The sequence below is a fragment of the Antrostomus carolinensis genome, unplaced genomic scaffold, assembly GCF_000700745.2.
Source record: "Antrostomus carolinensis isolate BGI_N321 unplaced genomic scaffold, ASM70074v2 scaffold22246, whole genome shotgun sequence".
NCBI classification, from domain to species: domain Eukaryota; kingdom Metazoa; phylum Chordata; class Aves; order Caprimulgiformes; family Caprimulgidae; genus Antrostomus; species Antrostomus carolinensis.
In genome coordinates, this window is record NW_010324263.1 from 22,937 (window position 1) to 41,005 (window position 18,069).

General features: G+C 45.3%; 1 protein-coding gene across 1 annotated transcript in view; it reads right to left on the reverse strand.

Moving 5' to 3' along the window:
* Positions 1–2,359: 2,359 nt before the first annotated feature.
* The window catches only part of PLEKHD1 (pleckstrin homology and coiled-coil domain containing D1), a 25,777-nt gene continuing 10,067 nt past the window's right edge, over positions 2,360–18,069 (reverse strand). Inside the window, 11 exon segments of the mRNA XM_010170898.2 lie at positions 2,360–2,403; positions 2,406–2,428; positions 2,888–3,011; positions 3,615–3,764; positions 5,693–5,837; positions 7,047–7,179; positions 7,930–8,108; positions 10,032–10,125; positions 11,079–11,173; positions 13,158–13,210; positions 16,005–16,096. Of these exon segments, the coding sequence (XP_010169200.2) occupies positions 2,360–2,403; positions 2,406–2,428; positions 2,888–3,011; positions 3,615–3,764; positions 5,693–5,837; positions 7,047–7,179; positions 7,930–8,108; positions 10,032–10,125; positions 11,079–11,173; positions 13,158–13,210; positions 16,005–16,096 (1,132 nt within the window).

Below are 18,069 nucleotides of genomic sequence, written 5' to 3' on the forward strand. Positions count from 1 at the left end.
GGAAGAACAGCCACAGGCTTTTCAGAGCCCATCTAGCTGTTCTGCAACCTCTGAAGAGAAATCTTAGAAGTGCAAACCATCTATGTCATCCCTCAGACACAAGGGAACAATTTAGTGAAGTCTCCTCAGTGGAGAGAGTTCTCATCTCATTCCCAGTTTTCCCAGTAGGAGAAAGCGATTAGACCTAGGATCAGTAGTGAAGGTTCTTTGAACAGAGGTGGGCTGCTCCCTAAGCCAACCTGTTACTGCTCTGCATGACAAATGCACAGATAACACTGAAATCAGTAATTCTGTGTCCTTTCAAACAATATAAGGAAAGAGTCAATTAAGATGCTATGGCACGTAGAGCCAGCTCTGTGCTGACTGCCAGGGGGCTTACACATGGTAGATTCCTCCCACAGGACTAGAATTTGCAGCAAGGAAGGGCTGATGGCAAGCACCTTGCCACAGGGCATGCCTTGCTGGTTACACAGAGAGCTTCTCACTGGCTTCAGGGAAGCAAGTGGGAGATTTCTTCTTTGGATCTCATACATCCTGGCTTTAACTTTATATACATTTTAAAGGTGGAAGTGGGTAGCAAGGGTGAAAGCCTTTTACATACAGCCAGTCCTTTTGAGAGGTGATGTTCAGCAGTTAACAACTCAGTGAAGCAGAGGAAGTGCACTGGCAGTAAATGAGAGTGTCACAATTATTTGTCTCAACTCCTGCAGAGGCAGTTTAACATCATTTCAGTGACAGTGTATCAAGAACACACAGGAATTCGCTCTAGTGTTAGTGTAACTTTTATTTATTTATTGCTGTCAATATGCACAGTAAAGGTAGACCCGATGTGGCTACCTCCCAAGTACAATACTTCTGTAAAGTGTGATATTGTGGCTTTTGATGGTAATAGATCAAAGGTGCTGCCTTCGCAAGCCACAGGGTGATTCTCCTAACTGCCTGAATTACAGATACGCTCCCAGACTGTCATTTTTTTCTGTCACTTACAGCATTACATAATATAGACCTTGTAGCTGGAAAATAGCCAGAGATGATGTGAAGACAGTGTAAAGGGGAAAACCAGCTCTGTATTCCTTTCTTACAGCCCTTCAGCCTTGCAGGAGCAAGAATTTATTCGTGGCTTTCTGGCACACAAGCACAAGTGGAAAAAACACAGAAGGATGAGGTGTGCTAAGGAGGGATGCTAATTCTCTTTTCCTATCACATCACCTGTCATCACAAAAATGTCAGCCTTCAGTGCTGGACCCTCCGATTGTATAAAACTTCCCATTGCCTGGCAGAAGGATAGAGGTCAGTAACTGCCTGAAATGGAAAGTACAGGCTGTACCTTCAATGCTTTTCCTCTGGTCACACCCGAGTGACTCCCTCCAGGAGCATCACAACCCCCCAGTACGCTCCACCCAGCATTAATGCCTCTCCTCTGGCGTATTGTTTGTTCCTTTGTTTCCCAACTTATACCATGAGGATAGCAGGGTCACTTTGAGCATGTGTGTCGTGTGCTGTAAGCGCCAGGCAGGGCTGTTGTTATAGCATGGGTAATTGTTACCCAGCTGCTTGCTTAAAATAGGTGGGAGAGGTTTCAGGTTTCCACAACAGAGTGATTCCTCTCCTGTAACATACAAGATGACCACATACAGGGCAAATCCTCCCCTGCAATAACCCCATGGTGAGCACTTGGGAGGGGATGGAGGCCAGCCAGAAGCCCATCTCTGAACAGGCTGTCCACAGCACTTTTCCCAAACCATCCTTGACTTGCCAGAGGTCCCAGTTTGTCCAAGATGACCTGGATTGCAATTAAGAGGGCTGGCAGAGAACATTACAAAGCCTTGGACACGGGCTATTCACTGCAGCACACACAGAGATGATTTTCCCCACCTCTGCAGCCCTGACAGCTTGCTGCTAGCAATGTTTAATTCTCCAAGTGGTAGTGGGTTTTGTTGCTGGACACTCCTCACCCACCTGTCCTCCAGCTGGTTTTACAGAGGTGATAAGAAGGCCATCACATCTGAGTCAGTCTCCTCTGCACTGAATCTGCCTATAGGTAACACCACATAGCTCTGCTTCTCCTTCTGCCATGACACAGCCAGATGTCCCAATGCAAAAAAAGTGCAAAGGTGGCCCCAGGATGTTCAGCTCACAGTCAGCACAATGCAACCCTCCCTCCAGCTTGCATCAATGCCACTGAGTTACCTATAAGCTCTTCTCTGCATATGATCCTCCTTGGAGCCAAATCCACAGCATCCTCAGAGTTGTCTTCACCTTGTGCTGCTACCGTTTGCTTGAAATGATGTAGCATCAAGAGACTGCCCCGTGTTTGATGTTATTGCCCATGCTTGGGAGGCTGGGACTGCTGTGGGCTTCAGGAAATGTGCCAGGAAACATGCCCCACCAAAGTGCTGATGACTGGGGGCATGCAGTGAGCTGTTTCCTAGAGGGGATCAGGCAGAAGAGGGTAAGCTGTGTCCGACTGGGGAGGTTACACTAGCTGGAGCATAGGCTGATAAAGTGCTTTTGCAGAAGCACTTGTGTTTGACAGACAGGCTAGACAGGAAAGGAAAGAAGAGGCACCTCCTGGTTCTCTTTAACACCAGCCATTGTATCTTAGCAAAACGTGGCTTAACATAAGCAGCTGAAGCAAATAGATCTGGAATGATCAGCAGAGAAGGTCTGCCAGGCTACAGGGAGCATTCAAACTAAAGCAAAGCCACTAACTGAAGGAATTGCCTACACACAACTTTCCCCCACTTTCCCTGCCAAAGGGCAGTTATCCCTTCTGACCCTAGTGCCTGATGGCATAACTTTTGTGGAGCTGAATGCAAATGGAGATCAAAAGCCCCTTCCCAATAAAAGTCACTTTTCATCCCCCGAAGCAGAATCCTTTTGTGACCTCATGATTTGATAGAGAGTTTCCCTGAAGTGCTGGTCCCGGCTCAGTCTTTTGGCTGCTTCTTTCAGTTCCTCAATGTTTTCAGCTTCTGTGCATGAGAAGATGAAGGACTGGGACTGCTTCACTAAAACAAGAACAGCACAGAAAGGTCAGCACTCTCTATCAGGGACACAAACTGAAGACCAAGCTTCATTAGAGCACACAACCCATGCTAGCAACATGACTGAGACCCTGGCAAGGGACAAGCTAACCATTGCACTCTAACAGCTTCACCTTACAGTTTTCAGAGGAGGCACATACTGACAGCATGGAAATACACTTATTTACAGCTGCCTCTGATTTAGGGTTCTACATAGGAACTGATTTAACCTTGCAGGTAGCCACTCTAAGCACTGGATCAGACTCAACAATGTCTAGGTGTCCCTTCCAATCTAACTCAGTCTATGATTAAGCATTCAGATGAAGTTAGCTTTGAGCATATGGGTTTTTTAATGTGTCCTGGACCACCACAGCCATTACCTTTCAACATACATGAAGAGACAGGCAACCAACACACAGACTCAGTGCCTGTTCTCTGGGTAAAGAAGCTTTAAGTTTCTCTGTAGCTCATTCCACTATTAGGGAATATGAAATACGAACCACGTTTTCAGACCTTACTGCTCTGTCAGCACCAGCTGCACATATCTGCTCCTGTAGGATATAGAGTGAGAAGCTGCCTGATACCTACAGTCATTCCACGAAGCACTGGATCTCCGGCGGTGGAAGCGGCAGCTCTTTATGCGACGAGTGGCAGCCTTGTGGATGTACACAGAGTTCTTCATGATCATGGGCATCTTGGCCTCCAGCTCAGCATTGCGGATGCATTCTTCAAAGAACTCTGAGGAGAAGACACCACTGTGAGCAGTGACAGAAGAGACACTTCAAGCAATGAACCAGTCACAAGGAACTGCACTTGCTGATGGGCTGAGCCAAGTAATGACATCCAACACCTCTCTAGATCTTCACCAACAACAATCCATAAAGCACCAGAATATCATCAAGAATGAACAAGTTCAAAGCAAGAAAAACCTCCAGTTCCCCAAAAAATGCATATTCAAATTACAGAAAGAACTGCAACTATCCATTCCCCAGCAATCATTCCAGCAGCTGCTCATGATTCATCTGCCAAAAACAGTTGATATTACAATAAAACTTCTCAACTGTCTTGCAACAGAGGGGTCTGAAGCCTTGCTCATCATGTTTTGTTTGAAGGACTTCTAAAACCACTCAAGTCTAACTGTGGAAAGGGAGATGTTGACAACACTGACATGGGCACATACACCCAGGCCATACATGGCCAAGGATTTCTTAATAGCATAGCAAATACTAGCACATACACACACATTACAGGCTCCATGCAAAGCCCCATGTCCAAACTCTAACAACGTTATTCTGTCCTGATCTGCCAAACAAGCTCATTTTCCTGGTCCATATCTTCTCTTATTGTCTAACCGGCTTATCTTCTGCCATTCCAGTCTTACTGTCTTCCTGCCTGTCACTGATCCCTTGCTGCTCAGAGAGCTCACGTGCTAACACACTCCAGCTCTTACACAAAAGGGCAGAAATGCGGGAATCACTTGGAAGGGCTGAGGCAATCTGTGCTGGAATGACGTTAAAGAAAACATTGCTGGTCCCTCACTTTCTCAAATGTTTTGCTCATCAGTACCTTTTTACTCTTTTGAAGAAAACATGCCCCCAAAATCTAAGATTGGAAATGGGTGTCAGAAGACATTCAATGCAAGAGGTTACTCACTTATGCCCTGTGCAGGTACCTCAGCTCTAGTTGAATGCTGAGCTAAATACATTCACCTTAGCTCTATTTTCTTACCCTGGCTCTGAGCCAGTGGGATGAAGTTCAGAATCATGCCCTTTTGTCTCAGTTTAGGAATCTAATGTAGAAACTACTGACTAATACTTATTGATGCATATTTTTATATATAAATTATAAATATGTGCATATATACAAAAAGTATTTATACATGTATTTATACTCATATATGTAAGAGTGCTCAGAATGCCACAGGACTTTTCACTTTTCTATATTGGCCCAGTACATACACCTTTCACTGAAATTAAGTCTTAACTCACTTGAGGATGGAAAAAAAGCAAGCTTCACCCAAGTGGAGCTGCTAATGTCAATTCGCAAACCTGACTCAAGTCAGATGATAGGGTAATGCCCCACTTACCAAAAAAAAAAAAAAAAAAGAGAAGGGGATGGAGGTGGCAAAGAAACAGGGATAAGCTCTGAGAAACCTGAGATTTACACCTGACTTGTGGACTGATGTAGTAATTCAGCTCTAAGGATCCAAACTTCACCTGCTGGGTAACCTTCCAGCACATTGCTACAGCAACCATGCTGCTCCTTAAACTGCTGATGTTCTTGTAAGCAAGGCTGAGAAAAGATTACCTTGCAGGGAATCAGGACTCTTTATAACTCAGATCTAGCAAGTCTTTACAGCTCTGCCACAGCTTCCCTGTTTGCCATTTGGGAAAGCATTTGCTCACCTCTGCCCTTGGGCTTGTCTTCCACCCAACAGGGAAGGCTGGGTTAATTTTTACCTCCTTTGAGGGCAAAACATCAAGTGCCTGCATAGTACATTCTGGCTTCTCAAAGGGGAGATGTAGTTGAGGTATGAGGAGTTGGGAGAGCACCTTATGTGCAGCTTTGCTAATTTGGGAACTTCTTTTTGTGTCTGGGAAGAAAGGTAGAAATATTTCCTCTCTCAGAGCTTGCCTATCAGTAAAGAGCATGGATGATTGACTTACTTCTCAAGTTACTGACGTCTGCTTTCATCTTCTCCTCTTTCTCCTTGTTGCAATCCAGAGAATTTAAGCCTTGCTCCAAGCTCTGCAATGCTTCCTCAGCTTCTCTCAGTCTCTTCTCCAGGTCCATGCGCACCTTCACCTCAGCCTGATGAAGAGAATAAGCATTGCTGAAGAACAGCTTGCATCTCAATCACCATCCTGTTAACTCACAAGGTCTGAGAGGGACTCGCCAAACAGATGAAAATTAAAAGACAACATTAGGAAAACCAAAAGAAGTACTCCAAGACAACATAAAAGTTGTTATTTGTGTCTTCAGACAGAATCTCAATTTAAAGTCCAGATTATTTTAGTAATTCTCCTTTACTCTGACTTTCATTTTCACAGCTTCCCTCTCACCATATGAGCCACATGAAATCAGAGACTGTATTTCAACACGTGAATTTGTGCTTATGCAAGTATTTGCAGCTGTGAAGGAACAGGGGGACATCTTTCCAGCTAAGATGAACTTAACATAAAGGCAATCAGTTCCCACAAAGGGCCGTACAGTACTTAGTTTCAGAAACAAAACACAAGAAAAGTTAGAAATAAAGGATAATATCCAGCTTAGCAAATGAGAATAACTGATACAGCTTAGGTCAACTTAGCTTTAGTTTGGCCAAGTAAAAGATTACAGGGTAAGAAAATGCTGGTGCAGGAAAAAGAAGAATTGGGGGGTTTTTTGGACAAAATATTTGTAGAAGGAGGTTGAGTATCAAATAGCCAATAATAAGCATAACCTTTACTTTATTTAGACTAAAATAAAACAGCATGCTTTGTACAATTACCTTCACATAGATTAAGGAATCTTCCATTATTGGGATAACAAAGGAGGGCTGGTACCTCACCTGCATTCCTCTGCTTTTGAGCCCAAGTTAATGCAGAGGTTTCTGAAGATTTACAAATCTTAAGATTGATTCTCTGAGCACAAGGTAGGAGGGAAGATTTCTTCTCAGTTCTGCAATGTCCATATTAGCATTTCTTTGAAATAATCTTTATTCTTGATTGTGTCTCCTTTCCTCTTTTTACTTTTTTTCCTCTCTCCATCTTTAGATGATGCTTTCACAGTAGCAAAGGAAAAGACTTTTACTGAATGGGTTAATCAGGCCTCAGAATGAGAAAATAAAGAGTAGTGCTGCATAGACAAAACACGGCAACTTCACGTTACCATGAGACGAAGAATAGCAAATGAAGATTTGAGACCAGAAAATGAAATAAAATAAAACCAAGTCTCCCACTTGATAGGGGATGAACTGAAAGGGAAAATGAGAGAACTCAGGGCCCGTGGACAGCAATATGCAACATACTCAGGGGATACCTTGAGGTCTCTCTCTGCCTGCTGCTTCTCCGCAGTCAACTCCGAGAGTGAGTTCTGCAGTGCTTGAGACTGGGACGAGTAAAACTCCCGCTCCTCCTCCAGTGCTCGGGACCGCTCCTCATTCTCCTTCATCCTGGCACATGGCACAGCAAAGGCAGATGACCATTCCCACCCCAGCACAACTCACAGGAAGGAAGAGGCTCCGTATCATGATGGGGCATGCTTAACTACCCAGCTGCCCTGAGCAGAGCTGCCAACAGGAGCGCTGTCTGCGTTTCACTTCAATAACACAGGCATTGCTGCAGAAAGCCAGGCAAACAGTTATTGAATGGAACATTCTCAACCCCCAGACAAGGTCCAGGAGCACCAAACACTTCTTATGGATAAGTCCGCAAACACCAAATGGATGCACATGCCTACATCCTGACTCAAAAGGCTCCAGACCCAGGTGGCAACAAGGTGCTCAGCTGCCCTGCCTCCCTCTGTCCCCTCTGAAGTGTTTACAACCTGAACTCCTGCCACGGGAACCAGACAAACTTCCAGACTTGTCTTGTGTTGGCAACCAAAAAGCAAGTCAGCAGATAGCCACATCATTTGGCACCACTAAGCCTGAACAGGGCAGAAATGTCCTCTTCCCCTTACCGCACCCAAGAATTGAAATTGTAAAGGATCTTGCCTCTCTACAGGTCTCAGGGTAAGCAGGGGAACAGTTTTGAAATGATAATTTTAAGCTTAGAAATATTTAGCCATACGCTTTCTGATTGCCTCCGACCTGCAAGAGGGAAAACTACTTCATTTCCCACCATCCTCTTCACACTGTGTCGCATCTTATCCCACATCCCTGTCCCTGGCACCAGCGTAAGAGTCCCTGCCCCCACCTCACCTCTTCTCTGCCAGGAGTTTCTCCTCCAGAAGTTGCTGCATCTTTTCTTCAATCTGTTGTAGGCTGCAGTGTAGTCCCCAGATGGGGCTTAGCTCCTTGCTGGGGCTGGTTGGAGGTGGGAGCTGGCTCTCATTTTCTTCCAGCATCTCCAGCATTTGCTGCTTTTCCAGTGAAAGCTCCTTGAAGAGGTGCAGAGATTGTCAGTATCAGCAAAGTCTAACATTTCTGCTCCTGTTACTGCCTGGCTCCTCCCTGTCGAGTCTCTCCATCCTTACCCCCACTTTCCTCATTCAGGTTAAAAATCAGAGTATCAAAACGTGGTTTCCTCTTCCCACCTGCCTCTTCAGGAGCAAGCCTCCACCATAACCTTCACTATGCAAGGGGGCGAGGACCTGGAGGCTCCTTTGACACGATACACTGGCAAGGACCCAGCTCAGGGACTGCAGCCTTGTGCTTCTCTAGTGTACCACCAGCATGGGCACCTCCCTGCCCTCCCTCCTCACCTTGCTCCTCAGAGTGAACTGAAGGCACCCCCTTTGTGGTACTTCTAACTACGAGGTGGTAGGACATACCACACTGTTTTCTTGTGAAGTGTGGTGTGCAACTGGGGCATGAACACTCCTTCCCTACCTTTCCAGTTATTTTTTCATACCCATAACTGTGGGCAAGGAGAAGAGTTCAATGGAACATCAGTGTAGGGGTTTCACTCCTTTGGCTTGCAGCCAAATACAGTCACTCTCTCACTCTTCCCCCTCAGGGAGTAAGGGAGAGAATTGGAAGGGTAAAAGAAAGAAAACTCATGGGTTGAGATAAAAGCAATTTACTAATTAAAATAAAAGAATAATAAGAGTAATAATAGAATATGCAAATGAGTGATGCACAGCGCAGTTGCTCACCGCCCACCGACCGATGCCCAGCCTGTCCCCAACCAGTGATCCCAAAGCAGAGACAGTCCCAAAACCAAAACAGCAATCCTGGAAGAACAAGCCTGAGTGATCCCTGTGAGAATACCCCTGCTTTCTGGTCAACCCTGGTTAATACACTGGATATTATATGATACGGAGTATCTCACTGGCACATCCAGATGCCAATTTTGGGTTTTGCTAATTACTACGCTTCCCCTCTCCCAGTCCTTTGCACCTGCAAACTAGCCAAACACAATGACCTCGGGCCAGCAGCAACTAATAATATTAGTACCTTATCGACATTCTTCTCATAACAAATTCCACACTGAAATTAAAACACAGCTATTCTAGCTACTAAGAAGAAAATTCACTCCATCCTAGCAAAACCAGGACAATCAGTAACAGATTTTTGGACAAACTTGCAGGATCTGACATAAAATTAAGGATGACATTGGGCTTCAGTAGGTCAGCTGTATGGAAATTTCACAAATGAAATGCATTTAGAAAAGCCCCTTTCCACCAAGCCACCAGAGTGATACCAAGTACAGAAAGGGTTTAATACATCAGCACTCCATTTCCTAAATTCTCATGTGGCACATGATTCCCTTCTGTGAACAAGGAAGGCCTCTCTGCCACTCCAATTTCCACCAGGACTTAGGGAGTTGCATTTAGAGGGAAAAAAATGAAAAATAAAAAAAAAAATCAGAAAGTTATCACAGATTTATAGCCATGTTGGCTGGAAAGGACCTCTGGTAAGCTCTAGTCCAGCCTCCTGTTCAAAGCTGGTCTGTCAACACAGCAAGATACGGTCAGCTGTGGCTTTCTACAGTTGAGATGTGAAAACCTTCCAGGATGGAGGTTCCTTGGCCTCTCCCACTGCCTGCCTGCTGAAAAGTCTCTCCCTTGTGTTCAACCTGAGCTTTCCAAACTTATGGTTATTGCCCTATGTCACATCACTTGGTACTGCTGAGAAAAGTTCAGTTCTGCTAGGCTCCATGTCACTTCTAGTCCTTTTCTACAGGGGATTTTGGCCTTCATATCAGCTACCAAATAAACCTGTTCATCCACACAGGACTTAACTCAAGCACTAGCAGATGCTAGATTCATTCCACGGAACAGAATTGCTTTCAGCCCTGGTCACTTCTCCTGGATCGTTCCCAAAATGCTGTCACTCAGAGGGGAGAAGTGGTCACTCACCTCTAGGGTCTTCTGTAAGGACTGTCTCAGGCTTCGCAACTCTTTCTTTTCTTCCTCCACTCCTTTAAGGGAGTGGGCTGTGAGCTCTAGCTCCCTAAAGAAGCAAAAAGAATGATAGCTATTGCGGGGGAACACCAGCCCCACAGACTGTGCTCAGACCGCACAGGCTGTGGATCTCGTAGTGCAGAACCAGTGGCCGGTGGTTGGTACAGGCAGTCCTGGAAAGTCAGGGGCTTGCCAGAAAGCATCACACCTTGAACACACTATGGGCATCCAAGAACTTTACTGTGCCTCCTGATCGTCAAACCAAAGCCAACTGTTACCATGCTTCTCTAGCAGGGGCAAGGCTACGGTTGCAACTTGAAAAGCTCAGACAGGGCAGGCATATCTAAGCAGATGTAGGTCTATGAAAACAAAAATGGTTTGCAAAAATCACACCGTCTTTTCTGAGATGTTATTTATGGTGGGAAAAGGGGGGAAAAAAAAAAAGAGGTCAATGCCAAAACATGCTATTTCAACACTTGGGGCAAAGCACTTGGATCCTTCCCTTTCTAAATACATTTACTGTTCATATTTTGCACAGCATAACTCTTAAAATTACAAAATTATTCTTGGTGAGGCAAATTTGTCACCCACCCAGTGTCATTCAGCTGATGGTGGAAAACCAGGTTCTGATGTCTGGCAGCCATGTGGCTGGTCAGTCAACCAAACAAGTTGTCTCTCTGAAATCCTCTAGCACCTGCCCATCGGCATGCTACCCCGACTAATCTGGGGTTTGCTCATGTCCCAGCCCTTTGAAAGCAAGGTTGCTGGAGTCCAGGACACAAAATGAAACTAAGCTGTATTTTATTGTTCACACAAGTGATAGCAAATGCAGGTAAACAGATCTCAACCATTCCTGTTTTGGTCAATATAGCATTTATCTCCTCCCTACATGCACAAAATGGGTGGATTTTACAAACTGTTTTGATTCACCACCACAGCAGCACTTCTGCCCAGTGTGGGAGTTTGTGTCCTGTCGCTGCCCTGGGCAGTTTGCTGTCTTACTGTCTGATCTGTTCCTGCTCCAGCCGCAGCTCCCGTACCACCTCTTCAAACTGATGCTTCTCTGCTTCCAGGACCTGGTTCAGACGCTCAAGTTCCTGGACCAAAAGAGAAGACAGGAATGTACTCTGCTGACACACGTAGGAAAAGCTTCCCTGTTAAAAATGCCTGGGACTTTCAACCTGAGCTACATAGAGCCACAGGGTGGCTGATTCCTCCACACTTCTGTCCAGGGGCAATTAGATAGGATTGAAGGTTGGTTGAGGATTTCCAGACATCCAGAAGTCTCAGCTAGATTATCAGGCACCTGGAAATTCCAGACATGCTCCCTGCACAGATCAGCTCTGCTGCACATCTACAGGAGGTCCAAAGCTCCCTGGGAAAGCTGGACTCAACATGCAGGTACCATCTCCAGGCACCTCCATGTGCAAGTACAGAAAGCCTGGGCACTGCTGTGCCTCAAGCGTGGTATTTCTATTAGCTCAGTCTGGTTTCCCATCCCCACTAGAACAGGAAAAAATGAACTGCACAGTTACAGCTTTGCAGTTTAATCAGCCTGTCATTACCTTTGTGCTAATGAAACCATGCTCTAAGAGCACTGAAAACCACAAGCTATCTTCAAGCAGTGAAACAGTCTCTTCCCCTACCCTAGAGGAAGCAGTTGTACCGAGATCTGCTGCAGATGGAGGGAGGCAGGGACAAAGTACAGTGAGAATCCCACTCCCAGTCAGGTCCCCATGCTATGAGATAAGTAGATATGCTGCCTTAGCTGCTAGGCAGCACTCCTGCTGCAGACCCAGGCAGGTCACAAAACAGCATTGATGCTGGATAAATTCAAAATAAGACTCTTGCTCCATGGTGAAGATGTATGGTTCGAGCTGCTTTCCCGACATATTGCTCTGAAGTTTTCAGGCTCACAGCAGGTCAGATCGATGCAGCTCACTGAGCTATATATCCATTTCTCCATCAGTAACAAACTGCTTCAAACTAACCTGGCCCCACCTACTCTTTGTGGGCAGTGGAGATACCATGCCTGGCTTTGTAAGAGCAGAAATTTGTTCCAGGGTCTTTAGACAAGGGCATTTCCCTCCTGATGGCTGTGGGTTGTGCAGTAGGCTATGTCACCAGAAAGGGATGTCTCCCTGCAAAGGCAGAAGTAGCTTAGTCCTAAGGGAGTGTCTAAGCTACCTCTGGACTTTAGCTCTCCAGAAATGTACATAGGGAAAACCATAGGTCTGAGAAGCCTGGGTTAGCATTGCTGTCTCTTGCTAAAGAGGGGTGACAGTCATTCTGGATTGGCTGGAAAAGAGGGTATGCAGCAGTTTGCAAGATTGCAATGTGGTGGTTTACATCCATGCAGGCTTTCCTACTGCGTAATAGGACAACCCATTTGCAAAGCTATCTTACAATAACTTTATGATGGCGCTATAAATATGGTATAGATTTGGTGTAAACATGAGAATTAGCTACTTTTATTATATTAAGCAAATACAAGCTAGGAATAGTTTGGAAAGCAATAATAAACTTGATAAATTAAGGCATAATAGTCACATCTAAGGGAGTGCTCACTTGGGCTTTCCCTAGTGCAACATTCGTTATTTTCCCCATCTCTGCTGTGTCCAAAGAACAAAAAATGTTGCTTTTTGCTGATTCTTGCTTCTCACAATGGTACCTCTACACTAGAACCATGTCAGGTCTGTTTATTTGCTTTCCAACTGGGGAGACAGACAAGTTGATTGACAGAGTCCTCTTGAATCTACAAAATAACAAGTGTTTAATTCAATCCAGTGAACGGGAATTTAATGTGATCTTCCTCCCTGGTCGTCCTGGAGACATAATCACAAGCATGCTGCATGGAAGGTGCCTGGGAAAGGGAGCAGGGAAACACCTCCAGGACCCACCCCATGGCACCATTCTTATTCCTCTCTTCATCCACAGGGCCCAGAGGTCATCTGGAGACTATTCTGGCTCTGCAGCCTCCCTCCCTGCAACCTAGTGTGCTCTCAAACCTACAACTCCCAACATCCTGGCCAGTCCTGACACATAGAAGATGAAGGGAATTGGCTTGTGATGAACACCTACCTCCTTTTGCTCCCTCTGTAGACACAGCTCTTCTGTTTCTTCCATTAGCTTATCTGCAAACACACACACACACACACAAGGCCAAATGCAGAGAAAAGCAATTTATAACCTTGGGGATATTTATGAATAAGAAACATTGACTGTTTGGAGCTCGAAAACACAGCATTCCCTATTGCTCTCTATGTATCTGTCTGGGAGGCTCTAAAGGCTGAGATGACACTAATGGGATGGTCTGTAATTTCCCTCCTGCCAAATAATTTAACAAACTAAACAACCATATTGCTGTGTACTCCTAAGGTTTCCTCTCAATATTCTTAAAGAGCATTAACAAACTAACCTTTGCAATCCTCTAGCTGAGGATTTTTCCTGAGTCAGGAAAATATCCTTATCTCGGCTTCACATGTGAGGAAGCAAAAGCACAGAAAGGTTAAGTGGGTGCACAAGGTCACACACTGCATAGCAGCCATCAGTTCTCCTCCTGCAGTTCAGTGCCTCATCCCTACCTGCCCAGCACATCACTCTCTCCTTCAGCCCCTGGGCATTCACTCCCTATTGTCACCTTAGGATGTCCCAGCCAAGCCCAGAAATCAATCCCCTAATTTAGCCACAAAACTTTTAGCTGTGAGGAATAGCTCCTCTCAACATCAGTTGTTCTTGTCTACTGAGAAGGACACATGCCCACCAGAGACTCTGCTCTGGCGCTCACATTGTGACCTGATGTACCTACCCTGTGCTTCGCTCTAGCCTTAACCAGAGGCTCTGCTCACAGGAAGCTAGACAGAAATTCATTCCTCAGTTCGCACAGTTAAGCTCAGAGTTTAGCTCTCAGCTCTGCCACCCAGCTGCTGTGTGAGCAGGCCAGATTCACCATGGCACTTTATGATTAGGTCTTCCCCATATTAGATGGGGACAATGCTACCAGTTTCCTTTGTACTGGAGATCTGAGAGATTACTGCTGCTGGCAGGATTCCTACTGCTGGGAGGAACACAGATGGCTACCTCTTGCCTGCAGCAGTGCTCCTGGTGCCAGAGCAGTAGTGTTATTTTATGAAAGCTCTGCTGACCACCACTCCTGTCTTTCCTTCCCACTCATGCCCTCTTCCTTCTTGCCAGGATCCAGCATAGCTGCACTATAATTAGACAGAGGCTTTTCCACCTACTCTCTTCTGCCCCTCCTTGGGGGGCAAGCCCAGGGCTTGATGGGCTTCTGCAAAGTTCCTGCTTGAGTCCCACCAGCCTGGTGGGAGGCAGGTGGAAGACTCCAGGAGGATACAGGTAATTCCCCAAAGCAGTGTCTGCTTCCTCCGGAGAGCCTGGACCTGCTGCCAAGAGCAGTGCCTGACCTCAAAGGATGGAGACAGATCATTGAAGGTAAAGCTAAATGAGGCAGAAGCCTCAGCAGTTATATAGTAATAAATAGACAATTGCTGTCAAAAGAAGGGAACCAACTGTGACAATTGACCAGCTCTGAATGTTCTTTTCATGGACCAAAGAACCCAGTAAAATATATATTTTATATCCCAACTATATCCTGTTTGCCACAGAACCTGTATTCCTCTGTTCCTCCATCGCCTTGTTTTTTATTGTACTGTAGCCCTCTTCAGTCTCTTAGGCTCTTTAGTCAGCTCTGGTGGTTGCAAAATAATATTTTGACAAAACTTTCCTGTTTCTAATCTTCTTCCTGTCTCTCCAAGTCCTCTCAGCACTCCCCATTATCCCTTTGTCAGGTGTGGAACCACTCCTCCCTGCTTGCCTCACATAGAAGCCCATCCATCAGCTTACATGTGTGAATGGTGCTTAGATGGCCAAAATGAACAGGCCTTGGTACTTGAGTTATGACCACTGTTACATGTGAGACCATGTACTGAAATCACCCCAATCAGCAGGGATGCAGAAATGAAAAAGGCTCTTCAAGATTCCTCCAGTGGCTTGATGATTAGGAGTAGATACCATGAGCCCCTGCTCAAGGCATTACCAACCTGAAGCACTCAAAGTTGCTGCTAGCTTGTTTAAAGCAGGTGACTGTCCAGACGTCACTGGGCTCACACACATGACCAACAGCCCCCAAGTTGTAAGGGCTTTTAAACCTTGAGGACTGCTCTAACTTAGGAGGCATCTGGATTATAAAGGCTGCTCTCCCTTGGCTCTTGCTATGGGCAATGTGAGGAAGAGACAGCTAGACCTCCTAAGGCAGTCAGAGCACCCAAGGTACTGCCATCCAGAGGCTGATTTCTGAGTGGGGGATTGGACTAGATAACCTCCAGAAGTCTCTTCCAACCTAAACTATTCTACGTTCATCTGGAGCAACTGCTTTCTCTCCATTGCTCACAGGGAGAGCAACAACAAATTAGCCACTGCCATGAGATACCTCAAAGAAGCCCATGTAAACGCTCCCATTTCCAATATGAACAGTACAAGCAAATGCAGACAAAAGATCAAGTAGAGAAAGACCAAAAAGCCAGCTAGAGGAAGAAAAGTCAGGCACGAAAAGTTGTGATCAGCCTCAGAAATACTAGTCCTGTGTGATTCAGGGAGACAAAGGCATTGGCTCTTTGTCTGGTGAGCAGCGAAATCGGCACATGCGAACTTCTCAGGGACAGCAAACCTTTGTACAGTCCAGCCACGAGGAGCTGCAGGGCTGCACACAGATGTCTAGATCTGACCTTAACATTTTCATGTTTGGACTCCCTTCAAGACGTGAAATTCAGCTGCTGACTACTCAAAAGCTCATTCAGTAAAAGTCAACAGTAAAAACCTGTAGCTGCTTGGCTTGACCACACTGACAACTCCAGAAAAGCAAAATGGCTATTTTGGAGATTATGGCTTCTGGAAGTAAGAGTTTCCTACCTAAATACTCCTGTTTTTCCTTGGCCAGCTGCAGTCCTTGGGCTTCCAGGCTCTCGATCATGGCTTCTCCCAGCTGGGCATTTTTCCAGGTCCTAGGGAGAGCAGACACAAAGCAGACAACGTAAGACACCTAAGGGTCCCATAGAGCAAGGCAGGGGACTCAGCCTAGCAATTTACCAAGGAATTCAAACTCACAGACTCTCATCAGTTGGGACAGTGATTCTCTAAATTTTTCTCTGCAAATGAATTGGAGAAATTTCCATGACATTAAGTAAATTTTTAAATTATTATTTTAAATAAAGAAGCTGTATGTCAACACCGCAAACCTATTCAAGCATTTTTTCTAATGTTTTGGTGATTTCTACAGTGACCTCAGTCTTAAGGGCTCTCCAGACCAAACCAACACACCCATAGCCTCCAACCGCAACAGGATGTACCTGGAACCCATTATATGGATCCCAACAGACTTTAGAAACAGATTTTAGGTTTTAACTAACTTCCCATCTGCCTAGTGACATTGTCATCTGCAGCCTTTCCGATATTTTGCTGCTATAGCCCCTCTTCTCCTTCAAACATTAACCGTTCATTGACTCCTTCCCACAGCCTCCTGTCTTCAGCCTCTTCTAGTATCCATCACCCATCCTGGAACCAATCCATCCCTCCCCTCTGCTAAGCCTGTAAGCCACTAGGAGTTAGTGTCTGGCCCTATACTGTGAGTTAAGCACCTCTCCCACTAAAAACAATGAAGAACCAGAGATAAAAGCCAGACAAGATGCTGGCAAGCAGGGAGGGTTAAAGGAAGCAGGCATATTCAAAGAGTACCTTGTGTTACTGTAGGCACATTGGCCAGAAGATCTTAAGGTCTCTTGAACACATTATGAAGCTAAGCTGCAAAAAAGGCCTGTGAAGCAGATGCCCAATACCAACTGAGTTGATGGACAGGCTAGGCTTCAATACAGTTATTAAATACCAAGGACAAGTACACACAAATCAAAAACAGAACCAGAAATTGAATTTGCTGTCCACTTCTATTCATGTTCCACTAGAAAAAAATATCTACACCTATAAAATACATACGTAAAATTCATCCCAATCTATTTATATAGTTCTTCTTACAGGAAGAGCAATTGCTGCTCGGAAATTCTGCCATCTTTGTTAAATCCTAAAGGAGCTTATTAATACCAAATACCTATAAGCCTTCCTGTACCAGGCCTCTTTGTGAGCCATTTGAAATTGCAGCTTTTCAGAAACCATTAAGTTGTCAACCTCTTATAAAACAATTTCAAGGCAGCTTGTACTTTGTCTCTTACAAAAGCCAGACAAATGTACTAAACACACATCACCCCAGGGACCAGGCAGCTCACAGCTCCAGCAGCCCAAGCACTGCCTTGTGCTCTTTTGCAGGCAGCTGGGTTTTTTTTTCAGCTAATAAGCATCTTGGATATTTCTAAAGCTCAGAGGAAAATTAGAACGCTAATTAAAAAGGTGGCATTTTGCCCACAGGTAGACATCATCTTGAGTGAGAACATGGGGGTGTGAAAGTATTTTTCTACTAACATTCTCTGATATAGGATGAATCTGATCCCAGAGAAGCCAGCAGCAAACAGCTCAAGTATGTGTGTGTGGGGGAACAACAGAGTTTATCTTATACTTGGAGGGTTTTAAAACAGCTATAGCCTTGAAGGCTGTTTATTAGATTCACTTTTTCAGTTCTCCATCCCTTCCCCAGCCTAACAAGATGTTTCCATCTGTAACTCAGAGGTTACTACACCCACTGCTGTGTAACTGGGAAGATGTACCCATATCACTGTGTAGCATTTAAGTTTTTATTCCTTTTATCTACTGGAACCAGGGCCAGTGTGCAGCCACAGCAGCAGGGAGGTACATGCTATGGCTTCAGCTGAGGGGTGAGCAAATGCTTTTTCTATTTTGTACTTCTTACCAAGTGAGTTTCATCAGAAAAAGCCACACTGCTTAAAGTGCTGGAAAGTACAGGTTCAAGAAGGCTCCTGGGACAAGTAGAAAGCACCCTTATAATATACTTCTGGGGGGGGGCGGGGGGGGG